The sequence below is a fragment of the Leucopleurus acutus genome, assembly GCF_964270905.1.
Source record: "Leucopleurus acutus genome assembly, chromosome: 10".
Classification (NCBI taxonomy): domain Eukaryota; kingdom Metazoa; phylum Chordata; class Mammalia; order Artiodactyla; family Delphinidae; genus Leucopleurus; species Leucopleurus acutus.
The window spans coordinates 36,746,852-36,773,869 of record NC_139153.1 but is presented as its reverse complement, the minus strand read 5'-3'; the positions used below and the strand labels follow the sequence as shown (position 1 = coordinate 36,773,869).

General features: G+C 49.3%; 1 protein-coding gene across 5 annotated transcripts in view; it reads left to right on the top strand.

Moving 5' to 3' along the window:
* NISCH (nischarin) overlaps positions 1-27,018 on the top strand; it is a 42,474-nt gene that overhangs the window by 13,010 nt on the left and 2,446 nt on the right. The window contains exons 7-18 of one of the 5 annotated variants that reach the window (XM_082848527.1): positions 886-981; positions 2,189-2,341; positions 3,341-3,409; positions 3,920-4,105; positions 4,260-4,388; positions 5,563-5,676; positions 6,030-6,141; positions 10,226-10,350; positions 11,487-11,536; positions 21,831-23,240; positions 25,547-25,928; positions 26,409-26,565. In XM_082848527.1, coding sequence (XP_082704653.1) covers positions 886-981; positions 2,189-2,341; positions 3,341-3,409; positions 3,920-4,105; positions 4,260-4,388; positions 5,563-5,676; positions 6,030-6,141; positions 10,226-10,350; positions 11,487-11,536; positions 21,831-23,240; positions 25,547-25,928; positions 26,409-26,565 — 2,983 coding nt within the window. Of the gene's footprint in view, positions 1-885; positions 982-2,188; positions 2,342-3,340; positions 3,410-3,919; positions 4,106-4,259; positions 4,389-5,562; positions 5,677-6,029; positions 6,142-6,660; positions 7,639-8,440; positions 8,895-10,225; positions 10,351-11,486; positions 11,537-21,830; positions 23,241-25,540; positions 25,929-26,408; positions 26,566-27,018 lie in introns of those variants that run through there. The other 4 variants (XM_082848526.1, XM_082848530.1, XM_082848529.1 and 1 more) reach the window with 4 other exon arrangements.

The window sequence follows — 27,018 nt, the reverse complement described above, 5'->3', positions numbered from 1 at the left end:
ACCTAACAAGAAATACTTTGCATTACTCACTGCTAAACTCCTGGGTTCACAATGCCAATTTTGTTACCACTTTTTAAATAAATGAGAGGGGACTCAGTAATGAATAATAAAAATTTTCTCATCTCAGCAATGAGAAATCAATGCTTTTGTGTTCAGCCCTGTGCCCCATGTCTGATGTTCACTCCTTGATGGAATCTTCTCAACCATGTGAAGTGGGCACTTGTATTCCCATTTTACAGTTGAGAAAACTGAGGCTTAGGGAGGTAAGGAAGTTTGGCCAGGATCACACAGTTAACGAGGGGGAAGCTGGGATCTGAGTGCAGCTGAGTCTGACTCTGCAATGTGCTGCAATTGTCTCAGAGACCTTGAGGGCCATTCCCTTGATGGGCATTTGTGCCTCGATCAGCACAGGTGAGTGGGACTGGGAAGTGAGAGGAGTGCCTGGCTGGCTGGCTGGGCAGGCTGAGGCTCCGCCGGGCAGGGTGTGTAGCACTTGGGCAGGCTTGAGGGAGGGTGCTTTGGCCTGTACCCCTCCCTCCTCCTGCAGGGCCGCTGAGGCCAGTGAAGTGAGGCTGGTGAAGTCATCGGCTCTCCAGCTCTGGTGTCCCTGGCCCTCACTTTGTGTCCAGCTGCCAAGCCCCAAGCAGTCCTTCAGAGAAAATGGAGTTCATGGTTCATTATCTCATAAGCTACTTCAGAGAATGTTTAGTTAACACTAAAAATTGAGGAAAGGAGAGACTTAAGGTTTAAGTCACCGCCTGTCTCGAAGGATTCGGGGTCACCGATGGTTGTGCTCCTTTTGTGTGTGGGTGATGAACACCCACTTCCCGGGACTTCTGGTGGAGCAGTGATGCCGTTTCTGAGACGTAGCTGTTTTTGTTCCAGATAAGTCACTGTGATGCCAAGCGCATCCGGGGGCTGGTCGCGTCCAAGCCCACCTTGGCCACGATGAGTGTCCGCTTCTCAGCAACTTCCATGAAGGTAAGTGCAACCTGTTACCGCCCAGGGTGCTGTCTGAGGGGCAGGGTCCTGCACTGTGGTCTTCCCGTGGAGGATCATGCGAACTCTGCTGCCATCTGTCAGGAGCCAGAAGCCAGACTTCCTCTGGTCAGCCGCACACTCACCTCCCAGTGCTCGACGGTCCCTGGGACGCTTCAGTCCAAAATCAACACTGTTAAACGAGAGATTTTAAGGAACTGGGTAACCCCTTCCCATGGAAAAAGCCATTGTTTTTTTAATAACCAAATTGTTTAGCAGCGGCGAGTGTCAGAACAATTATTACGTGGACTGATAGAAATGTTTCTCTAAACATAAAAAGCCTTGGTGTGGCACTCGTTCGTATCTTGTTCTCAGTGGACTTGAGTAGACAGGCCAAGTTGTGTATGCTGGGCCCTGTTGTTTGTATGTGAGTGACACAAATATGCAAACTGAGAGTGTAAGAGATCTCTCTCTTTATGGGTTGCATCTTAGTAATGTTAAAATTCTTCTAGAAAGAAACATTGTGGCACTTTTAGAACTTAGAGTGTCTGATCAAGATTTGGGTTTGGTGAAAAGTCTTTGTCTTGAGGCTACTGGCTGAAAGGAGGAGGCTTGTGTCAGGCAGCCTTGCCCCTCTGGGAGGCACTCCCTGCTGCCTGGCTCAAGGAGCCCAAGATGATCCATTGCAAGAGGGGAGGTCTTACCAAAGGGCACCAGAAATCGAAACAAGGAGGCCTGCCTGCCTCCTTCCCCTCGGATGGTGCCCCTGTGCTCTGTGCTGCTCCCCTGTCTCAGGTCTGCTGGATTTTACCTTGTAAAGTAATGGTTAAAGGGCCTACTTTAGGTCCACCACGGGGACCACAGTGCCAGCTTGTAAAGCACAGTTGCCTGGGAACACTGCATATTCTGACCTTCAGTCTCTGAGATTTAAGCCAGAAAAGGCATCACCGTATAACGAGGCTCTTGCGAGCTGGAAAAGCATTTGCTCAAGTAGGGCCAGAACATATTCCAAGTGGCTGTTATGTTTCTGAACTCTTCAGTTATTTCACAATCATTTCAAGGCATATGAACCAAAAGCCCCATTTTAATGCAAGTTCACTTCCACATACTAAATATGCTCCAGCCCTTCCTGAAATTTTGCAACGATTGTGTTCCCAGTCAGTGTTGCATGAGGGCCCACGTGTGGTGCTCACCAGATGTTCTTACACAGGAAGTCCTCGTTCCTGAAGCCTCAGAATTTGATGAGTGGGAACCAGCAGGAGCAGCCCTGGAGGGCACTGTGACTGCCATCATCCCCATGTGGCAGGCGCTGACCGCTCTGGACTTGAGTCACAACAGCATCTCTGAGATCGATGAGTCTGTGGTACGCTCTCCACGGCCTGACCAGACCCTGGGGTTGGATATTTAACCTGGCTTTTTCTAGAAGGACCACTGAAAACCTGTACCCAGCACTCTGTACATTGCCTGTAATTTTTAAGTTAATTTCAAAATTGGGTTATTTAAACGAGGTGAGGAGTGCTTAGAACCAAATGAAGTGTATTAATTGCATGTACATTTGATAGAACAGAAACACAGTAAGTGGTGAAATTTATTCCCAAGGAGTGTAGCAGAAAAATCAGTCTGTAGGTTCCAGGGACTTCCCTGGTGGTCCAGTGGTTAAGAATCTGCACTTCCACTGCAGGGAGCACGGGTTTGATCCCTGGTCAGGGAACTAAGATCCCGCATGCCACGTGGCACAGCCAAAAAAAAGAAAGGTTCTAGATGTGCCCATGTAAGAGTGACATCCAGATGGTACTTGGGCAGTAGGACTGTGATTCCTGTACTTGTGCCTCTCAGTGGGTGTGGGTAGAGTTGAAGGACGCACTTCCTTCTGTCTGCAACCTTGCCATTTGTCTTTTTTTTTTTTTTTTGCGGTACGCGGGCCTCTCACTGTTGTGGCCTCTCCCGTTGTGGAGCACAGGCTCCGGACTCGCAGGCTCAGCGGCCGTGGCTCATGGGCCCAGCCGCTCCGCGGCATGTGGGATCTTCCCAGACCGGGGCACGAACCCGTGTCTCCTGCATCGGCAGGCGGACTCTCAACCACTGCACCACCAGTGAAGCCCCATTTGTCATTTTTACAAGCCAAGTGTTCCGTAAAAACAGTGGGTCGTGCTCAGCACTGGAGTCCCTGTGTTCTGTGTTCCTGAGGACGTGTTTCTGGGTGGGCACTGGGAGGTGTCACGTCAGGGGCCCCGCACAGATGGCCAGCCCAGGAGTCTGTGGTCAGGAGGAAGCCTCCCAGGTTGTCTGTCCACCATGTCCAGGGGCCATGTGGGGTCCAGCTTCCTAGGATAACGTCATGTGTTATCTTTTCTTTCACAAGAAACTGATTCCGAAGATTGAGTTCCTGGACCTGAGTCACAATGGAGTGCTGGTCGTGGACAATCTGCAGGTAATTTGTGTCTTTGGAGACCATTATTGCCTGCAGGCTTCTCACAAGGTCCCATTCTCCTGAGATGCAGCCTTGGGAGTTTGGCCGTACTCTGGGGTTTCTCTCATGGGTCCTCGAAAGGTGTCTGCGTGCACCAGAGGTTTGTAAAGGCAGGGGCTGCTGCCCTTCCCTTTGGGTCCCAATGATGCACACTGAGCGTTTGTTGCTCTAGTTCCCCCAAATTAGAAAAGATGTGTAAATACAAATCGAGTGTGATGAAGATGATGTGCCTCCATTGTGAAGACGGACAGTCTCATTTTCAAAGCCCGTGCCTACCCTGTGGGCCATGCGGCCCGTGCGGGGGATGCAGCTGGGCTGTAACCTGTGCAGGGAAGAGGGATTTCCCTTCGGAATAACTGTCAGAGGAACTGGTCATTTTAGGTTGGAAGGCCCATCACACCCTTAATGTCAGTCCCCTTTCTTTGGAGCCTTGACCTTAACCACTTTACTCTGTTCTCAATGCTGCCGTAGCACCTGTACAACCTCGTGCACCTGGACCTGTCCTACAACAAGCTCTCCTTCTTGGAAGGGGTTCACACCAAATTGGGGAACATCAAGACCCTGAACCTGGCAGGCAACCTCCTGGGGAGTCTGAGTGGCCTGCACAAGCTCTACTCCCTGGTCAACCTGGATCTCAGCGACAACAGAATCGAACAGGTGAGGTGTGCCCCAGAAGGGTCTTGGGGTTCTGGAGTGGCTGTGCCTTGGTGTTGATCACTTTAGCGAGAATAGTGGGCTTCCTTTCTTTGACTGTCAAGTGTGTGGTCACCTTGCTGAAGTGCTAAAGAAGGGACACGGGAATGCCTTGCAGATGGAGGAGATCAGGAGCATCGGCAGCCTCCCGTGTCTGGAGCATGTGGCTCTGCTGAACAACCCTCTGAGCATCATCCCTGACTACCGGACCAAGGTGCTGGCTCAGTTTGGAGAGCGGGCCTCGGAGGTAAGCTGCTTGGGGAGGGGTCAGCTGGAGGTGCCATCCGCTTACGTATACTTGCCTGATTCAGAAGGACATCCTGACCCTGAGGGGCCTTTCAGATCTGGGCAGTCCGCTGCCTCCCCAGGAAAAGTTTCCCTCATGCATCTCCTCTTGGGGGCCACTGGCTGCCGTGCTTCCTCAGTGGGCTTCCCCTCACCTCTGTCAGAGCTTCAGGTTGGGGTGCTCCCCAGGAACCAACAGGCACAGCCTGAATGTGGAGGGACTGTCTTCAATTTGTTAAAAAGTAATGTTTATTGTAGACAAGGGTCAGGAATAAGATATCTGAAATAATTATATTTCCTGGACAACCTCTGACCATAAAGTCTGACCATAAACCTGAAGGGATTGCCCACCTTGGCCAGTGTCACCCAGCCCATCTACTGTCTGCCAAGTGGCCGCCTGCTGCCCCGCTAGCCCAACAGGCCACCTCCAGGTTCACCTGCCTCCTCAGCCTCAAGCAGGCTCCCTCCGCTCTCCCCAAATCCCAGGCTGGAAGATACTTGGGAGTCTATTTGCATCCTCCCCCCAACTCCTCCCATCTCTTTTCAGCCCCAAGTGCACCTTTCACGACACTGTCACCAAGACAACATTCACAAGATGTCACCTCCTCCCCTCCCTGGCTCCCAGGCCCTTGGGACCTTCCCTCATTTGACCACACTGCTGCTCCCCGCTGCCTGCCTGCCGGGCCACAGCTCCCTCCTGCACTTGCAGGTGGCGTCCCTGCCCTTCTGCCTGCTTCCCATGCCTTTGCCCTCCCAGTTCCCCAGCCCAGAAGGCCCTCCCCTTGCTCTTTGCAGATCTGAGTTCCGCCATAATTGGAGGCTTAGTTCAAGGCACCAGCTTCCCCCCTCTCCCAGCCACCTCAGAGGCCTTCACAGTGGCCCCTGCAGCCCTTCCTTCCTTTCCTGGAGAGGGACTCCCAGAACTGGGCTAGGCAGTGTGGGACCTCCCTGGGCCACTCCAAGGAGTTCCCAGGTCGCTTCCATGGGTGGCGAGGAGCTCACCTCCCAACAGGCTGAGCCTCTGCAGCCTCCTGTGTCCTCACGGGGCCTGGCCCACCCCTCGGTGGGACCCTGTCATTCTGCTCCCTCCATGCTTGCCAGCACCTATGCTGATAGCCATTTTCTGGACACTGTAGGTCTGTCTGGACAACACAGTGACCACAGAGAAGGAGTTGGACACGGTGGAAGTGCTAAAAGCAATTCAGAAAGCCAAGGAGGTCAGGTCCAAATTAAGCAACCCCGAGAAGAAGGTGAGTCTTTGTGTGGGAGGTGGGAGGAGGGGTGGTGAGGAGCCAGCCGGGGAAGGAGCTGGCTTGCAGTGGAACTGGGCCAGGGAGCACTCCGGGCCATGGAGTCCTGGCTGCACCCCCCGCACCCCAGGCTGCATGACCCTGGGCTTTCACGCCCCCTCTGTTCTCGTCTGTGAGATGGGGGTCACGATAGGACTTGCTGCATGGGGTTGCTGAGGGTTGGTTAAGATCTCTTTCCCTGTCACTGATGTTTGTGAGAGCCATGAGCTTCTCACATCTCAGGCTCTGCCAGGCTCTGTTCTCTTCTTCTGGATCTGTCTCCTCTCCCCGACTGACTCAGCACTTCTCCTCAGGTCAGTGAGGATTCTAGGCTGTCTGCTGCCCCGTGCGTCAGGCCCAGCAGCTCCCCTCCTACCGTGGCTCCCACCTCTGCCTCCCTGCCCCAGCCCATCCTCTCCAACCAAGGTAATCGCCTGTGTATCTTTCTCCCTGGTAGAGCTGCACGTGGCCTGCCTGGGCCCCCAGCTGGGCTGGCGTTGGGGGAGAGATGCCGGCACCTGTTCCCTACATGGTTCAGATGCAGGGAGGGCGTGGTGCTGTCTCCACACCAGCCCCTCTCGGGGTGGCGCATGGCTGGGGGGGGGGCGTGCCTGGCTGAGGTTTGCTTAGTGAGGACTCCCAATTGCTCTGACACACACATCCAGATCCTCTAGGGTACCACGGGGTGTGCTCTTTGAACTGGCTGCTGGCCCATAAGGACCCCACTGGCCCACATGCAGTGGGGGCAGACTGGCTCCTTGTTCATGGGAACCCAGGCCTGGTTACTTCCCTAAGTCGGGCACCCCGATACCTGCGTGGGGAGCGTGCCTCATTGCCATGGCCCTGGTGGTATGACCCAGCCCCAAACGCTGTGTTGGGGGGGCCCAGATGGGCTGTCTGTGAACCCATGGAAGACCAATCCCTTTCATCCACCCACTGTCTTAGCGTTTTCAAAGGGCTTTCACCTCTGAACCCAGGCATCCTCGGAGATGAGTGAGTGAAGCAGGTCCCATGAGTGTCTGCTGGCCCGGCCCCCACGGAAGAGGGGAGGGTGTGCCGTCCCGAGTGGAGCCGAGGCTTGGGGCACACAGGAAAGAACGCCGCCCACCCGGGCTCCTGGAGACGGAGAACTTGGTGTGAGGTCTTGGGAAAACAGTTTGACCCTATGTTTCAAGAGCCAGAAAAACGTTTCCACCCCTTGACCTGGTAACCCCGCTGGTGGGGATTTTATCTTAGCGGGATAAGATAACAGGGAAGTGGGAGGTGAGATGCTCACTGCAGCACTGTTTATGCTAGCTAAACATGGGCCGTGATGGACGTCAGAGTGAGAGGGAGATTAAGCTGTGGTTCTCCAGAATACCCTGCAGCCATCACAGCCGAGGGGAAGGCTGGATGAGAAAGGAGAAGTGCTGGGTTGAGTCAGAGAGCCTGCGCAGGGCAGCGCACCGAGGTCACAGCCGTGGACGTGAGCCAGAGAGTGGATGGGGACGTTGGTGCTGGAGCAGTCGTCCGTTTGCTTTTGTAACACTCTTGACTGAGAAATTTCGGTTTTATTTTTTTACGTAGAAGGGGAGGGGGTTTGTATCACTGTGAAGATGCTTTCCTGACCGTGTCTCCTGCCAAGGGGTCAGAGCCCTCCTCAGGCCTCCCACCCCGAGCTGCCTGTCACAGCCCTGCGTGCCTGTGGGGGGACCGCATGGCTAGGCTCTGGGGCCAGGGCCCATCCTGTTCTCAGTCAGCGTTTGTTGAGACGGGGAATGAGTGAGCCGCAGGCGGCGAGGGAGGCGTCTGCCCCTACAGCCGTAGCTGCGGGCAGTGCCCCCTTTGGTGGCAAAGCCTCTGCACCAGCCAGGCCCAGGCCTCAGCCCCTTTCCTCGCTGTCCCCGCTCCTGGGGACACGCCACACAGTGGCTCACTGTAGTCTTCCCCCTTCCCGCTACTGGACCTTTAGACGTTGTCTCCAGATCTGCACCTCTTATAAATAAAACTGCAGTGGATGTCTCTGTGTGCACATCTCTTTCCTTTTGGTGAGAATCAACAAAGGTTGGGCCCCGTCTAAGCATTCTAATGTCCCCTGTCCCATTCTCTGAGTGGCCCTTTCTGACCACTTGTTTGTACAGACCACAGTCCAGGAAGGAAGCAGAAAGACTGTCCCTATCCACATTTCCTCAGTTGCAAACAGGGCTTGGGTGGGTAGTGACAGGAAAATGTTCTTTTTCTTGCTAACGTGGAGGAATCCGCAGAAGTTTGTGTTCAGCCACGTGCTGTTGGGCTTTGCCTGCATGGGCGAGGATTTCTCCCTAGGTGGGGGAGCAGCTTTGTTCCCAGCCCAGTTCTGTAGAAGTGAACATACTTGTGAATAAGCTGGGCCCCTGGGGGCCTGCCTGGAGGGGTGCTGTCCAGTAAACACCAGGCCTCTGGTCATCTCAGGAGCTGTTAGCCGGCTTGTTGGAGCCATGGAGGGTTGTGGCCACAGGGACTGATGTGCAAAATGACCGAGTTGATTCTCCGGCCAGGTCCAGGGGCTGAGAGGAGGCCGTAGAGAAGGGGTTAGGAGCAGGCACCTGGGCTGGGTCACCTGAGTTTGCATCCCAGCTTTCTGGCTGTGGTCCCTCAAGCAACTTGTTGCCTCCCGAAGCTCTGTTTTCTCTACCCTACTTCATCGATTCTAAGATGCACACATTTCCACCTTGTGACTTCTCTGAAATTGAGATGCATCTTTCAGTCAGTGGCGTCTCATAGTTGCTGTCAGCCAGCTGGTATTCGTGATGGAGTTGTGTGAAAACCCGTGGACACCTGCTGAGACCAAGATGGCGCCACATCTACGCATCTTAGATTTGATGAGCTGTGGTAAATAACGGGAGGCGTGCATGAGCTAATCCTGGGGAAACACTTAGCACTGCTTCTGGTCCATCAGAAGGGGTCAGTAGGGGCTTCCTACCTACGTCCTTTTCGGAGGGTTTCAAGATGACCAGGATAGTGCCCCTGAGGAGCACTTGGAGCCTCTTGGGAAGATGAGCTGTACCCCGAAGGGAGAACAGGGCAGAATGATTTGGGTCATTTGTGGAAGACAGAAGTCTGTCTAGAGCAGAGAGGACTTTGCAGTGGAGTTGTATGTGAGGTGAATGTCAAAGGATGGTAGGATCTGAGCATGTGAGGGAGGAGGGGGTGGATTTCAGGAGAGAGCAGCACGCTTCATGCCTGGCAGTATGCCTGCTGCCCTTCCTGCCTGTGCACAGCCCCTGCTGCTTTGCCCTGGGGGGTGTCTGGGCTTGGGCCATCTGCCTGCCTAGCCCATGGGCAGAGGACCTGGGCCATTGTGAGTTGTCCTGACCCCAGCTAGCAGCTGAGCTGGACGAGGGCCTGTGACCTCTGGGGCTCTGAGTTCTCTGAGGCATTTTGTTGGGCCGTGGTGACTGGTGGTAAAGCCAGGCTATGGAGGCAAGCCCTGGGCTCCTCCAGGTTTCTGCGAAACTTGGAGTTGATGCCCAGCATTCATCCAATCAGCTGCATTTAGGAGAAAGTTAAAAAAGATTTTACCCTCAACCAGTGTGGAAAATGTCTGGAGTGAAGTAATGGGCCCAGACAAGCTGTAATAATAATACAACAGCATCAGCAGGCTTCAAAAGCAGCCCAAGTGAGTCAGAGCGTGCTGTCCACGGGCGGTGGCCCAGGGGAGGGTCAGTGGGATGTGTCCTGTGGGAAGGTGGGCATCGGTTGTCCTCGCCAGCCCTGGAGGAAACCCGAGCCTGCAAGAACGCCTGGCCTTCCGATGAGGGGTCTTGTGCTCCTGTGTCTGCAAAACTCCGCAGGGATGCTGGAGTGGCGGGTAGGGGGACTTGAACCATTTCCCCGTGAAGACGCTCTAGGAGCAAACACGTTTAAGGCTCTTGGTGGACATATTGCCAAACTGCTCTCCAAATGGGTGGGGCAGCTTGCACCCCAGTGCCTGCCTCTGCCAGTTAGGCCAAACAGCCTGACCTTCGCCAAAGTGAGAGGCCAAACTTGCCCTTCTTTGATGGCTCGCGAGGGCGAGCTTTTATCTTGTGTTAAGCCTGTTGGCCGATCTTTTGTGGGATGTCTGTTCATTCTTTGCAGTCTCCTAATGGGATTTCTAATTTTCTCCCCCCATTTTTTGTTATCTGTAAGAGCGTTTTATAGATTAAAGATACAAGCCTTTGACAAATGTTGTGAGCACTTTTTTCTCGTTTCGTTTAGGTTTCTCTTTTTACTTACAGAAGTTTAGCTTTTACGCAGTCACACCTCAATTTCTTCCTTTGGATTTAGGCTCAGAAAATCTCTCCCTACCGTGAGATTAGATAAGCAGTCATTTGTTCTTCTAGTTATTTTAAGATTTCAGTTTCAACATTTTCTTCTATAATCCACGTGGCTAGGTTTGGGGTCTGATTAGCCCCCAGCCATGCCAGTAGCCCGAGGGCCCAGCCCCATTTGTTGAATGGCTGCTCTCCCTGCCCCGCCTGCCCCACCCGCCTGCCCCTGGTCTCTCCAGGAATCATGTTTGTGCAAGAAGAGGCCCTGGCCAGCAGCCTGTCATCCACCGACAGTCTGACTCCTGAGGACCGGCCCATTGCGCGGGGATGCTCTGATTCCTTGGAGTCCATCCCTGCGGGACAGGTAACATCCTCCTCCTGCTTCTGGGGGTCGGTTTCCTCTGTGGCCAGCTCTTCTGCCTGAAGCTGTCTGGAAGTATGAGGTGGCCTGGCTGGAGTTGTAGCAGATGCTGCCAGTGCTTGGTGTGCTCTGCTTTGTGGTTAAGGGTCTGTTCAGTTAGCGTCTGTCGTCTGTCTCTTTCTTTGGACTGATGGGAATAGGCAGTTTTCTCTTACTGGACCCTGGGGGGCAAAGCCACATAACCCTTAGTGCATGTGAGCAGACTCCCTGGGGAAAGTTCAGAAGGCCCTGGTCAGGGGTGGCTTGTTTGGGCTCCGCACCCATCAGGAAGTTTCTCCCCCTGCTGTCTGGCACCCCTGCGCCATTTTGCCTGTTTCTGCACGTCACCCACCCTGGTAATCTGGGACACGCTGTGACTCTGTTCCTTCTTCCGTGGCTGCTCCTGAGGGTCCCTGAGCTGCTTCCTGTGTCTTGGAAAGAAAGAGGACGGCAGGTGTGGTGCAAGGGGCTCATTTGCTGTGTGCATGGGGAGTGTGCTTGGTAGCTGGGCCTGCCCAGCCCTGTCTCTCTTCACCAACACAGTGTCACGGCCATGTGGCACTGGGGCAGTGGGCAGAGTCCTCGCTCTGTCCCAGCACTCCACTGCACTCTCCCTTCACCCTCCCCAGGGTCACAGCAGGAGGCTCCTGAGCCCTAGGTCTTCCCCGCTGCCCAGAGACCATTGGGAGGGCCTTGCCAGGCGCTGCACAGCCTCCGCTCACCATGTCCTCTGCTGGCCCGGTACCAAGTTGGTAGATGGTCCACATGGACCCTGTGGGATGGCACAGGGAACATTCAGATGCCAGACCTGGAGGCACAAGCTGAGCTTGCGGAGGGCGAGAGGCTTTGGCCCAGGGGTTGGGAGTGTGGGCTGGGGTCAGACCGACACGGTTGGGAATCTTAGCTCTGCTGTGCACTGGCAGGATGACTGAGTGAGTCTCTCTGCCTCTCTGAGCCCCAAGATCCACCCTAGAGTGGAGTGTGGGGATAGCAAGGAGCCTCCTGCTGGGCCACGAAGGAGTGCTCAGGGCCTGCCGCCCGGTGAATGCCAGGGCATGGCTGCGGCAGGTGGGGGCTGACCGCGTTTCCTTTCCTGGCAGGCACCTTCTGATGATTTAAGAGACGTGCCGGGAGCTGTTGGCGGTGCAAGGTAAGGAAGAGGCTATCATGGAAGGCATTCTGGGCCTTCTGCACACACTCTGTGGGCCAGTAGTAACCAAGATTTTCTTAAAAGTCTGTTTGCAGAAGTCCTATAGAACTATTTCTTCCTTTAAATAAATAAACACAGCTGAAATGGGCTCTGGTCTGTTTCCAAGTTCTAATCCCTAAACTTTGCATTGACACGTTATCCTACGCTAGGGGTCAGCAGGTCAAAGCCAATTTAGTCCACTGCCTGTTTTGTACAGTCTGTGAGCTAAAAATGATTGTTCCATTCTTAAGGAGCTGTTTTTTTTTTTAAAATAAACGATGTGGGTGGGGTAGCCCCCAAAGCCTCAAGTGTTTACTGTCTTTACAGAAGAGGTTCCCCAACCCATTCTACATACCCTTTTTCACCAGGGCCAGTAGAGGCCAAGAGGCGCTTGAATTTTTTTTAATTTTTATTGGAGTATAGTTGATTTACAATGTTGTGTTAGTTTCAGGTGTACAGCAAAGTGAATCAGTTATGCATATATCCACTCTTTTTAAGGTCTTTTCCCATATAGATCATTACAGAGTGTTGAGTAGAGTTCCCTGTGCTATACAGTAGGTCCTTATTATCTATTTTATATATAGTAGTGTGTACATACGAATCACAATCTCCCATTTTATTCCTCCTCCAATTCCCCCCGGTAATCATAAGCTTGTTTTCTACATCTGTGACTCTATTTCTGTTTTGTAAATAAGTTTATTTGTATCACTTTTTTTAGATTCCACATATAAGCGATATCATATGATATTTGTTTTTGTCTAACTTCACTTAGTATGACAATTCCTAGGTCCATCCATGTTGCTGTAAATGACATTATTTCATTCTTTTTTATGGTTGAGTAGTATTCCATTGTATATATGTACCCGATCTTCTTTTTCCATTCACCTGTTGATGGATATTTAGGTTGCTTCCGTGTCTTGGCTATTGTAAACAGTGCTGCAGTGAACATTGGGGTGCATGTAGCTTTTCGAATTACGGTTTTCTCCGGATATATGGCCAGGAGTGGGATTGCTGGATCATATGGTAGTTCTATATTTAGTTTTTTAAGGAACCTCTATACTGTTCTCCATAATGGTTGTACCGATTTACATTCCCACCAACAGTGCAAGAGGGTTCCTTTTTCTCCACACCGTCTCCAGCATTTACTGTTTGTAGATTTTTTGATGTTGGCCATTCTGACCGGTGTGACATCTGTGTCTCTATTTCTGCCCTGCAGACCGGTTTATCTGTACCATCTTTCTAGGTCCCACATATATGTATTAATATATGATATTTGTTTTTCTCTTTCTGACTTCAGATACACATATATGTATTAATATATGATATTTATTTTTCTCTTTCTGACTTCACCCTGTAGGACAGTCTCTAGATCCATTACGTCTCTACAAATGACCCAATTTCATCCTTTTTTTTGTGGCTGAGTAATTCTCCATTTTATATATGTGCCACATCTTCTTTATCCATTTGTCTATCGATGGGCATTTAGGTTGCTTTCATGACGTGGCTATTGTAAGTAGTGCTACAGTGAACATTGGGGTGCATGTGTCTTTTTGAATTATGGTTTTCTCTGGGTATATGCCCAATAGTGGGATTGCTGGGTTATACGGTAATTCTATTTTTAGTTTTTTAAGGAACCTCCATACTGTTCTGCATAGTGGCTGTATCAATTTACATTCCCACCAACAGTGCAAGAGGGTTCCCTTTTCTCCACATGTGGGTTGTCTTTTCATTTTGTTTATGGTTTCCTTTGCTGTGCAAAACCTTTTAAGTTAAATTAGGTCCCATTTGTTTATTTTTGTTTTTATTTTCATTACTCTAGGAGGTGGATCAAAAAAGATATTGCTGTGATTTATGTCAGCGATATATGTATATACGTATACATATATTTATATACATATGGAATGTATATATATACAATGTATACATATGTATATTTATATACATATATATACATATACAATATATGTATATATACACATATATTTTAGTTTGCTTGTTTTTTTTAATTGAAGTATAGTTGATGTATAATATTATATGTTACAGGTGTACAATATAGTGATTCAATTTTTAAAGGTTATAATCCAGTTATAGTTATTATAAAATATTGACTCTATTCCCTGTGTTGTACAATATATCCTTGTACCGTTTTTTATACATAATAGTTCATACTTCTTAATCCTGTACCCCTATCTGGCCCATCCTTCCTTCCCTCTCCCCATTGATAAACACTAGTTCTCTATATCTGTTTTGTTATAGTCACCAGTTTATTTTTTAGATTCCACATAAAAGTGATATCATACAATATTTATCTGTTTGACTTATTTCACTTATCATAATACCCTCCAAGTGCATCCATGTTGTTTCAAATGGCAAAATTTCATTATTTTTATGGCTGAGTGGTATTCCATTGTACATATGTACCACATCTTCTTTATCCAGTCATCTGTTGATGGACACTTAGGTTGCTTCCATATCTTGGCAATTGTAAATAATGCTGCTATGAACATTGGGGCACATCTATCTTTTTGAATTAGTGTTTTGGTTTTTTGGGGGTATATACCCAAGAATGGAATTGCTGGGTCATATGGTAGTTCTTTTTTTTTTTTTTTTTTTGGCGGTACGTGGGCCTCTCACTGTTGTGGCCTCTCCCGTTGCGGAGCACAGGCTCTGGATGCGCAGGCTCAGCGGCCATGGCTCACGGGCCCAGCTGCTCCACGGCATATGGGACCTTCCCAGACCGGGGCACGAACCCATGTCCCCTGCATTGGCAGGTGGACTCTCAACCACTGTGCCACCGGGGAAGCCCTATTTTTAGTTTTTTGAGAAACCTCCATACTGTTTTCCACAGTGGCTGCACCAAGTTATATTTCCACCAACAGTATATAAGAATTCCCTTTTCCCCACATCCTTGCCAACATTATTTGCATTCTTTTTGATGATAGCCATTCTGACACGTGTGAGGTGATAGCTCATTGTGGTTTTGGTGTGCATTTCCCTGATGATTAGTGATGGTCAGCATCTTTTCATGTGCCTGTTGAGTGCTGCCTATATTTTCCTCTAAGAGTTGTATAGTATTCGGCCTTACATTTAGGTCTTTAATCCATTTTGAGTTTATTTTTGTGTATGGTGTTAGGGAGGGTTCTAATTTCACTCTTTCACATGTAGCTGTCCAGTTTTCCCAGCACCACTTATTGAAGAGACTGTCTTCTCTCCATTGTATATTCTTGCCTCCTTTGTCATAGATTAGTTGACCATAGATGTGTGGGTTTATCTCTGGGCTTTCTCTCCTGTTCCATTGATCTATATTTCTGCTTTTAATGCCAGTACCAAACTGTTTTGCTTACTGTAGCTTTGTAGTATAGTCTGAAGTCAGGGAGGCTGATGCCTCCAGCTCCGTTTTTCTTTCTCAAAATTGCTTTGGCTATTGAAAGCAATTTGTCTTTTGTGTTTCCATACAAATTGTAAAATTTTTTGTTGTAATTCTGTGAAAAATGCCATTAGTAATTTGATAGGGATCGCATTGAATCTGTAGATTGTTTTGGGTCATTTTGACAATATTGATTGTCATTTTGACAATATTGATTCTTCCAATCCAAGAACATAGTACATCTCTCCATCTGTTTGTGTCATCTTTGATTTCTTTCATCAGCATCTTATAGTTTTCTGAGTACAGGTCTTTTGCCTCCTTAGGTAGGTTTATTCCTAGGTATTTTATTCTTTTTGTTGCAATGGTAAATGAGAGTGTTCCCTTAATTTCTCTTTCTGATCTTTTGTTGTTAGTGTATAGGAATGCAAGAGATTTCTGTGTATTAATTTTGTATCCTGCAAATTCACTGATGAGCTCTAGTAGTTTTCTGGTAGTGTCTTTAGGATTCTCTGTGTATAGTATAATGTCATTTGCAAACAGTGACAGTTTTACTTCTTCTTTTCCAATTTGGATTCCTTTTATTTCTTCTCTGATTGCCGTGGCTAGAAATTCCAAAACTGTGTTGAATAAAAGTGGCAAGAGTGGACATCCTTGTCTTCTTCCTGATCTTAGAGGAAATGCTTTCAGTTTTTCACCATTGAGAATGATATTGGCTGTGGGTTTGTCTTATATGGCCTTTATTATGTTGAGGTAGGTTCCCTCTGTGCCCGCTCTCTAGGGAGTTTTTATCATAAATGGGTGTTGGATTTTGTCAAAAGCTTTTTCTGCATCTATTGAGATGATCATATAATTTTTATTCTTCAGTTTGTTAATGTGGTGTATCACATCGACTGATTGCATATATTGAAGAATCCTTTCATCCTGGGATAAATCCCACTTGATCATGGTATATGATCCTTTTAAGGTGTTGTTGGATTCTGTTTGCTAGTATATTTTTTTTAACATCTTTATTAGCGTATAATTGCTTTACAGTGGTGTGGTAGTTTCTGCTTTATAACAAAGTGAATCTGCTATACATATATCCCTATATCTCCTCCCTCTTGTGTCTCCCTCCCACTCTCCCTATCCCACCCCTCTAGGTGGTCACAAAGCACCGAGCTAAACTCCCTGTGCTATGCAGCTGCTTCCCACTAGCTATCTGTTTTACATTTGGTAGTGTATATATGTCCATGCCACTCTCTCACTTCCTCCCAGCTTACCCTTCCTCCTCCTTGTGTCCTCAAGTCCATTCTCTACATCTGCATCTTTTTTTTTTTAAACATCTTTATTGGGGTATAATTGCTTTATACATCTGCATCTTTATTCCTGTCCTGCTTCTAGGTTCTTCAGAACCTTTTTTTTGTTTTTAGATTCCATATATATGTGTTAGCGCATGGTATTTGTTTTTCTCTTTCTGACTTACTTCACTCTGTATGACAGACTCTAGTTCCATCCACCTCACTGCAGATAACTCAATTTCGTTTCTTTTTATGGCCGAATAATATTCCATTGTATATATTTGCCACATTTTCTTTATCATATTCCATTGTATATATGTGCCACGTCTTCTTTATCCATTCATCTGTCGATGGATACTTAGGTTGCTTCCATGTCCTGGCTATTGTAAATAGAGCTGCAACGAACATCGTGGTACATGACTCTTTTTGAATTATGGTGTTCTCAGGGTATATGCCCAGTAGTGGGATTGCTGGGTTGTATGGTAGTTCTATTTTTAGTTTTTTAAGGAACCTCCATACTGTTCTCCATAGTGGCTGTATCAAGTTACATTCCACCAACAGTGCAAGAGGATTCCCTTTTCTCCACACCCTCTCCAGCATTTATTGTGTGTAGATTTTTTGATGATGGTCATTCTGACTGGTGTGAGGTGATACCTCACTGTAGTTTTGATTTGCATTTCTCTAATGATTAGTGATGTTGAGCATCCTTTCATGTGTTTGTTGGCAATCTGTATATCTTCTTTGGAGAAATGTCTGTTTAGGTCTTCTGCCCATTTTTGGATTGGGTTGTTTGTTTTTTTTGATAATGAGCTGCATGAGCTGCTTGTAAATTTTGGAGATTAATCCTTTGTCAGTTGCTTCATTTACAAATATTTTCTCCCATTCTGAGGGTCGTCTTTTCGTCTTGTTTATGTTTTCCTTTGCTGTGTAAAAGCTTTTTAGATTCATTAGGTCCCATTTGTTTATTTTTATTTCCATTTGTCTAGGAGGTGGGTCAAAAAGGATCTTGCTGTGATTTATGTCATAGAGTGTTCTGCCTGTGTTTTCCTATAAAAGTTTTATAGTGTCTGGTCTTACATTTAGGTCTTTAATCCATTTTGAATTTACTTTTGTGTATGGTGTTAGGGAGTGTTCTAATTTCATTCTTTTACATGTAGCTGTCCAGTTTTCCCAGCACCACTTATTGAAGAGACTGTCTTTTCTCCATTGTATATTCTTGCCTCCTTTATCAAAAAAAAGGTGACCATATGTGAGTGGGTTTATCTCTGGGCATTCTGTCCTGTTCCATTGATCTATATGTCTGTTTTTGTGCCGGTACAATACTGTCTTGATTACTGTAGCTTTGTAGTGTAGTCTGAAGTCAGGGAGCCTGATGCCTCCAGCTCCATTTTTCTTTCTCAAGATTGCTTTGGCTATTTGGGGTCTTTTGTGTTTCCATACAAATTGTGAAATTTTTTGTTCTAGTTCTGTGAAAAATGACATTGGTAGTTTGATAAGGATTGCATTGAATCTGTAGATTGCTTTGGGTAGTACAGTCATTTTCACAGTGTTGATTCTTCCAATCCAAGAACATGGTATATCTCTCCATCTGTTTGTGTCACCTTTGATTTCTTTTATCAGTGTCTTATAGTTTTCTGCATGCAGGTCTTTTGTCTCCTTATGTAGGTTTATTCCTAGGTATTTTATTCTTTTTGTTGCAATGTAAATGGGAGTGTTTCCTTAATTTCTCTTTCAGATTTTTTATCATTAATGTATAGGAATGCCAGAGATTTCTGTGCATTAATTTTGTATCCTGCTACTTTACCAAATTCATTGATTAGTTCTAGTAGTTTTCTCATAGGATTCTCTATGCATAGTATCATGTCACCTGCAAACAGTGACAGCTTTACTTCTTCTTTCCAATTTGGATTCCTTTTATTTCTTTTTCTTCTCTGATTGCTGTGGCTAAAACTTCCATAACTATGTTGAATAATAGTGGTGAGAGTGGACAACCTTGTCTTGTTCCTGATCTTAGAGGAAATGGTTTCAGTTTTTCACCATTAAGAAAGATGTTGGCTGTGGGTTTGTCATATATGGCCTTTATTATGTTGAGGTAAGTTCCCTCTGCCTACTTTCTGGAGGGTTTTTTATCATAAATGGGTGTTGAATTTTATCGAAAGCTTTTTCTGCATCTATTGAGATGATCATATGGTTTTTCTCCTTCAGTTTGTTAATATGGTGTATCACATTGATTGATTTGCATATATTGAAGAATCCTTGCATTCCTGGGATAAACCCCACGATGATGGTGTATGATCCTTTTAATGTGCTGTTGGATTCTGTTTGCTAGTATTTTGGTGAGAATTTTTGTGTCTGTGTTCATCAGTGATATTGGCCTGTAATTTTCTTTTTGTGTGGTATTTTTATCTGGTTTTGGTATCAGGGTGACAGTGGCCTCATAGAATGAGCTTGGGAGTGTTCCTTCCTCTGCAACTTTTTGGAAGAGTTTGAGAAGGAGAGGTGTTAGCTCTTCTCTAAATGTTTGATATAATTTACCTGTGAAGCCATCTGGTCCTGGACTTTTGTTTGTTGGAAGTTTTTTAATCACAGTTTCAATTTCAATACTTGTGATTGGTCTGTTCCTATTTTCTATTTCTTCCTGGTTCAGCCTTGGAAGGTTGTACCTTTCTAAGAATTTGTCCATTTCTTCCAGGTTGTCCATTTTATTGGTGTATAGTTGCTTGTAATAGTCTGTTATTATCCTTCATACTTCTGTGGTGTCATTTGTTACTTACCCTTTTTCATGTCTAATTTTATTGATTTGAGCCCTCTCCCTTTTTTCCCTGATGAGTCTCTAGCTAAAGGTTTATCAGTTTTGTTTATCTTTTCAGAGAACCAGCTTTTAGTTTCATTGATCTTTTTTATTGTTTTCTTTGTCTCTGTTTCATTTGTTTCTGCTCTGATCTTTATGATTTCTTCTACTCACTTTGGGTTTTGTTTGTTCTTCTTTCTCTAGTTCCTTTAGGTCTAAGGTTAGGTTGTTTATTTGAGATTTTTCTTGTTTCCTGAGGTAAGATTGTATGCTGTAAACTTCCCTCTTAGAACTGCCTTTGCTGCATCCCATAGGTTTTGGATCGTCATGTTTTCGTCATTTGTCTCTAGGTATTTTTTGATTTCCTCTTTGATTTCTTCAGTGATGCATTGGTCGTTTAGTAACATATTGTTTAGCCTCCATGTGTTTGTGTTTTTTATAATTTTTTTTCCCTGTAATTGATTTCTAATCTCATAGCATTGTGGTCGGAAAGGATGCTTGATATGATTTCAGTTTTCTTAAATTTACCGAGGCTTGATTTGTTTCCCAAGATGTGATCTGTCCTGCAGAATGTTCAGTGTGCACTTGTGAAGAAAGTGTATTCTGCTGTTTTCGGATGGAATGCCCTATAAATATCAATTAAATCCATCTGGTCTGATGTATCATTTAAGGCTTGTGTTTCCCTGTTGATTTTCTGTCTGGATGATCTGTCCATTGGTGTAAGGGGGGTGTTAAAGTCCCCCACTGTTATTGTGTTACCGTCGATTTCCCCTTTTATGGCTGTTGGCATTTGCTTTATATATTGAGGTGCTCCTATGTTGGGTGCATATATATTTACAATTGTTATATCTTCTTCTTGAATTGATCCCTTGATCATTATCTCTGATACAAGTATTGCTACTCCAGCTTTCTTTTGATTTCCATCGCATGGAATCTCTTTTTCCATCCCCTCACTTTCAGTCTATGTATGTCTCTTGGTCTGAAGTGGGTCTCTTGTAGACAGCATATATACTGGTCTTGTTTTTGTATCCATTCAGCCAGTCTGCATCTTTTGGTTGGAGCATTTAATCCATTTACATTTAAGGTAATTATCGATATGTTTGTTCCTATTGCCGTTTTTTAAATTGTTTTGGATTTGTTTTTGTTGGTCTTCTTTCTTCCCTTTTTCTTTTGTACTCTTCTCTTATGGTTTGATGACTATCTTTAGTGTTGTGTTTGGGTTGCTTTTTCTTTTTTGTGTATCTATTTTAGTGTTTTGGTTTGCAGTTCCCATGAGGTTTTGATGTAGCAGTCTGCATACAAGGTTGTTTTAAGTTGCTGGTCTCTTGATTTCAAATGCAGCTCCCATATTCTGCATTTGTAGTCTGCTCATGGTTGCTGGTTTTGACATCATATTTGTGTATGGGTGATTTCCTACTTAATTACTTTATGTTTGCATTTACCAGTGAGCTTTCCCATTTGTGATTTTCTTATTTCTAGTTGTGGCCTCTTTTTTTACCCCCCTGCCAAGAGAAGTTCCTTTAGCATTTGTTGTAACGCTAATTTGGTGATGCTGAATTCTCTTAGCTTTTGCTTGTCTGTAAAGCTTTTGATTTCTCCGTCAATCTGAATGAGAGCCTTGCTTGTTAGAGTATTCTTGGTTGTAGGTTTTTCCTTTTCATCACTTATACTCCAATAAAGATATTTAAAAGACACACATACATATATGTGTGTGTATATATATGTGTGTGTATATATATATATATATATATATATATATATATGTTTGTATATCTCGTGACACTCTTCTGGCCTTCAAGAGTTTCTGCTGAAAAATTAGCTGATGACCTTATAGGGATTCCCTTGTATGTTATTTGTTGCTTTTAATATTTTTTCTTTGTATTTAATTTTTGTCAGTTTGATTAATATGTGTATCGGTGTGTTCCTCCTTGGGTTTATCCTGTATGGGACTCTGTGCTTTCTGGACTTGGGTGACTGTTTCCTTTCCCATGTTAGGGAAGTTTTCAGCTATAATCTCTTCAAATACTTTCTCAGGCCCTTTCCCTTTCTCTTCTTCTTCTGGGACCCCTATAATGTGAACGTTGGTGCATTTAATGTCCCAGAAGTCTCTGAGACTGTCCTCATTTCTTTTCATTCTTTTTTCTTTATTCTGTTCTGTGGCAGTGATTTCCACCACTCTGTCTTCCAGCTCACTTATTCGTTCTTCTGCCTCAGTTATTCTGCTACTGATTCCTTATGGTGTGTTTTTCATTTCACTTACTGTGTTGTTCATCTCTGTTCTTTAAATCTTTTGTCTCTTTGTTAAACATTTCTTGTATCTTCTTGGTCTGTGCCTACATTCTTTTTCTGAGATTTTGAGTCATCATTACTCTGAATTCTTTTTCAGGTAGATTACCTGTCTCTAAAGGAGCTTGAATTTAAATGTGAAGGTCCTAAGACCCCCAGCCCACTCCCCAAGCCTCTCACCTGTGAAGGCAACTGGGTGCCCCTGCAGGGGACTGTTGTCAAGTTAGTCCATACCCATGAGCACTCATTGCTCTTGGGGCTTGTGGCCAGCGTCTGAAGGACTGAGAAGTCTTCATGATGTGCGCAGGATTGTGTTGGATGCCTGTGGTCTGGACCCTGGAAGTGTGGTGGCCCCAGCCTTCCAGCACCTCGGCTCCCCACCAGGGTGCTTGCTAGGACCAGGCTCAGCTGTTTAGGAGGCTTGGGAGACCCATGGGTTGCTTCTTCAGGGCCAGGGGACAGCAGCAGGACTGGACATGGGAGGTGGGGGCATCCCAGCCCAGCATGTCACTGACCTGGCTTCTCCCCACACAGCCCAGAGCACGCGGAGCCAGAGGTCCAGGTGGTGCCAGGGTCTGGCCAGATCATCTTCCTGCCCTTCACCTGCATTGGCTACACCGCCACCAACCAGGACTTCATCCAGCGCCTGAGCACGCTCATCCGGCAGGCCATCGAGCGGCAGCTACCTGCTTGGATTGAGGCTGCCAACCAGCGAGAGGAGGGCCAGGGAGAGCAGGGCGAGGATGATGAGGAGGAGGAGGAAGATGTTACTGAGAACCGCTACTTTGAAATGGGGCCCCCGGATGTGGAGGAAGAGGAAGAGGGTGGGCCAGGAGAGGAAGAGGAAGAAGAGGAAGAAGAAGAGGAGGAGGAGGAGGGCGAGGAGGAGCGCCTGGCTCTGGAGTGGGCCCTGGGCGCAGATGAGGACTTCCTGCTGGAGCACATCCGCATCCTCAAGGTGCTCTGGTGCTTCTTGATCCACGTGCAGGGCAGCATCCGCCAGTTTGCTGCCTGCCTCGTGCTCACAGACTTTGGCATCGCCGTCTTTGAGATCCCGCACCAGGAGTCGCGGGGCAGCAGCCAGCACATCCTCTCCTCCCTGCGCTTTGTGTTCTGCTTCCCGCACGGCGACCTCACCGAGTTTGGCTTCCTCATGCCGGAGCTGTGCCTGGTGCTCAAGGTGCGGCACAGCGAGAACACGCTCTTCATCATCTCAGACGCCGCCAACCTGCACGAGTTCCACGCTGACCTGCGCTCTTGCTTCGCCCCGCAGCACATGGCCATGCTGTGCAGCCCCGTGCTCTATGGCAGCCACACCAGCCTGCAGGAGTTCCTGCGCCAGCTGCTCACCTTCTACAAGGTGGCGGGCGGCTGCCAGGAGCGCAGCCAGGGCTGCTTCCCCGTGTACCTGGTCTACAGTGACAAGCGCATGGTGCAGACAGCCGCCGGGGACTACTCGGGCAACATCGAGTGGGCCAGCTGCACGCTGTGCTCTGCCGTGCGGCGCTCCTGCTGTGCACCCTCCGAGGCTGTCAAGTCTGCTGCCATCCCCTACTGGCTGCTGCTCACACCCCAGCACCTCAACGTCATCAAGGCCGACTTCAACCCCATGCCCAATCGCGGCACCCACAACTGCCGCAACCGCAACAGCTTCAAGCTTAGCCGTGTGCCGCTCTCCACTGTGCTTCTGGACCCCACACGCAGCTGCACTCAGCCGAGGGGCGCCTTCGCAGATGGCCACGTGCTTGAGCTGCTTGTGGGCTACCGCTTTGTCACCGCCATCTTCGTGCTGCCCCATGAGAAGTTCCACTTCCTGCGCATCTACAACCAGCTGCGGGCCTCACTGCAGGACCTGAAGACTGTAGTCATCGCCAAGACCCCTGCAACCGGGGGCAGGCCTCAGAGCCCCCCTGTGGATGGCCAGGCTGCCGAGGACGGGGCCCGGTAAGACCGAGCATGGGCTTTTGGGGGCCAGGGGGCGGGAGGCTGGCTGAGACCAATCACTTCACCCAGATCTCCAGCACCCCTCAGCATTGCCTTTGGCTCCCTCGGGCTTGGGGCTTGGTGCTGGGCTGCTCCTTATCTCCCAAGGCTTCAGAAGAGGCCCAGGAAAGCTGTCCTTCCACAAAGCCAGGCTGGCCCAGTTCTCTGCCATTTAGAGTCCTGTGTGGCTGGGTCCCCAGGCTCCTGCTCCCACCTTGCCTGGCCCTCTCCACTGGGTCCAAGCATGGCCTCTAGGCATCACCCATGCCTCCTCGCCTCCAGGCTCGCAGTCCCGTGGCTCTGTGAGCCAGGGGGCTGCTTCAGGCACCACCTGCCTCTGACCCCCAGCTCCAAGCCCGTACCCTTTGGTGAGCCACACACGCCTTCTCAGGAAGACCTGGGTTGCTCAGGGGCCCTCTCTGTGTGTAATTTTGTGAGTCCGTTCCAAAGGAAGCTGTTGGCTGAGAGCAGCAAGGTTTGAGTGTGTGAGCTGGGTGGTCACTTTGCGCAAAGCTCCTTTTCTTCTGGAGGGAGAGTGAAGTGCAGAGAGGGTAGGAGTTGGCAGCCCTGTCCTCTTCTTTTTTTTTTTTTTAATTTATTTTTGGCTGCATTGGGTCTTCGTTGCTGCATGCGGGCTTTTTCTAGTTGTGGTGAGTGGGGGCTACTCTTCACTGCGGTGCGCAGGTTTCTCATTGTGGTGGCTTCTCTTGTTGCAGAGCACAGGCTCTAGGCACGTAGGCTTCAGTAGTTGCGGCACGCGGGCTCAGTAGTTGCGGCTCGTAGGCTCTAGAGTGCAGGCTGAGTAGTTGTGGCGCACAGGCTTAGTTGCTCTGCGGCATGTGGGATCTTCCCAGACCAGGGCTCGAACCCGTGTCCCCTGCATTGGCAGGTGGATTCTTAACCACTGCTCCACCAGGAAAGCCCAGCCCTGTCCTCTTCCTTACTCTCCTTCCCCTGCTTCTGCCCCCGAGCCTGGCTTCTCTCAGGGCCGCCTGGGGTTGGCATGTAATGGCTTGTGTGGGGCCATGGTCACACCCACAGGTTCACCCCTGCCTGGGGCTCAAGAGGCACCCTGTGCCCTTCAGGGTGCCCCTTTCTCCTATTACTGCTCCCAACTTCATGTATGCTGGGGCTTCCCTACCTGGGCAAGAAAGCCCTTTGTTTTTTGGCCTTCCTGTCCCATGAGACACGGTGTAGCTCACTTTCTCTTCCATCCTGGTGGACAGTGGAGACCCTGCCCTCACCCCAACATCTCACGCCTTCTCTCTCCAACCCAGCCCCTCAACTGATGCTCCCAAAGGTCATCCAGCATCTTCCTGGCTGAATCAGGGACCCCGTCTTATGCCCAGCTCAAGTTCCATGCTCTCCATAGAGACCCTTGATACCTCCAGGTACTGGAGAGCCCCTTATGCCAGAGGCGGCCTTCTCTCCGTCTCCCTGCCCCTATGATGAGGCTTCAGATGGTGACACTTTGTCTCAGTTTCCCTGCCACCCTCAAGCCTGGCTGGACCCTGCCCACAGTAGGGACTGCATGCAGAAAGCAGGCGCTCTGCTTCACCCCAGCAGATGCATCTCTGCTCCAAGACAGCAGGAGGGCAGCCCAGAGGGCTTGGGGGCATTTGGCCCAGTGCAAGATCAGGGCCCCAGGGATCTCTTTCAACAGCTGGACTGTCCAGTTGAGAGGATGCCATCCAGGACTCCCCACCAGCATGAGCTTGGGCATGTAGGCTGGTGGCAGGGAGCTCCAGACTTCTGTGAGGGTTCTTTCTGAGCTTGTTTGATCTCATGCTTGGAACAGACCAGAGAAAACCCAGTGTGGCCACATGCAGTGGTGGCCGAGTGGGGTGAGATCCCGGGCTACCTGAGGAGGCCTCGAAGGCAAACTGAGGAGCGGTTTGAGTATTTGGTTCTCAACTCCGTGTTCCCCAAGGTCCCAGCCCTGGGCACCTTGGTCTGTGCTCTGGACTTTGTAGTGGCATTTCTGACACCTTTACCACCTTCTCAAAATGATTTTTCAGCCCATGAGCCACATCTGTCTTTCTCAGCCCTGCCCTATCTTCCCATCTCCCCCCGAAGAGAAAGGGCCCCGGCACTTTCTCTCTGCTCTTTGGTCTTCCCATAAGGAGCCAAGATGAAATCCCCGGATGACCCCAGAGGTGGTGTGTGGTATATGCGTTTCCCTCACACTGAGGTTACATGTGGGATGTGAATCTGTATTTGGGACTCATGTGTTAATATGGTTTTTCTTGGGGGATTGGGAGATGCAGCAATGAGCAGCATCTCCAGGAGGTCCCGGCAGAGGCTCCAGCTCCAGCCCCAGCCCCAGCCCCAGCCCCAGCGGAGGTCCCAGCTCTAACCCCAGCAAAGACCCCAGCTCCGGCAGAGCCCTCAGTGCCAGCTTTGGTCCCAGTGGAGGCCCCAGCCTCAGCAGAGACCCCTTTGGAGGCCTCAGTGGGGGCCTCAGCCCCGGCAGCGGAGGCCCCAGCACAAGTGGAGGCCCCCGCCCAGTACCCAAGTGAGCACTTGATCCGGTCCACGTCGGAGGAGAATCAGATCCCTTCGCACCTGCCCGCCTGCCCGTCGCTCCGGCACATCGCCAGCCTGCAGGGGAGCGCCATCGTCGAGTTCTTCCACAGCAGCGTTGCCGAGGTAGGGCCAGCGCACCTGTGGAGGAAGGCGGCACTGTCGTCCTGGGGCCCCGGCAGGCTCATCTTGGGGTTAGCCTCAGGTTCCCAGACTTATGTGTGCTGGCTTTTCCCCCAGCTTCAGCTGTTCACAGCTTTGAGGGCCTGAGTAGGGAGAACCTGGGGTGCCCTTCCCTGGCCAGTTGTTCCCTCCATCACCGCCTCCTCCTGTGGCCATTCCTAGCCTCGGGCCCCGGGCAGACCCCACGGCACACCGTCTCCCATCCCTCACCACCTCTCTGCTTCGGAGTTTATAAATACGTTGACGAGACACAGTAGAGGTCCGATGCCTCCCCATCCAAGGCTGTGGGCCCGTCCCTGGGACGGCAGGTCACTGGGTAGTGGGGCTGGCGGAGGCCACCCTCCGCAGAGGCCTGGAGGAGGAGCTGTGTGCCCCGGCCGCCCTGCTCTCCTGCAGGCCCCAACCCGGCCCCTCTGTGTCCAGGTGGAAAACGAGGAGCTGCGGCACCTCCTGTGGTCGTCAGTGGTGTTCTACCAGACCCCGGGGCTAGAGGTGACCGCCTGCGTGCTGCTCTCCACCAAGGCCGTGTACTTTGTGCTGCACGATGGCCTCCGCCGCTACTTCTCGGAGCCGCTGCAGGGTGGGCACTGGGGCCTGAGGGGATGGGCGGGGTTCTGTCTCTAGAGCCCCTGTGCCACGTCAGGCAGCAGCGATTTGGCTGCACTGGGCCAAGAATCTCTTTTCTGAGGAAGGGGGGTGATGACAGCACTTTCCTCCTGGAGCTGTCACATGGGATGCGAGGCCAGGCGTGAAAGCGCCCAGTAAGGCCCTGTGAGTGCTGGGGGGGTGTTGGGCAGCCTCTGCCCCTTGGGGCCTTGGTGGGTGCCTTAGCCAGTGCCCTGTCCTAGGGCTCCTGGTGTCTCCAGCGTACCAGGCAAGGCTCAGACTGTAAAACACGTTTCCCCGAGGCCATGTGTGCTCAGAGGTGGCGGGGGCTCCTTGCCAGGCCTCAGTGGGCCAGGCCATCAAGGGGGCCCGTTCCTGCTCCACGCAGCTGCACACCTGGGAACCTTGTGCTCACCCAGCACGCCCA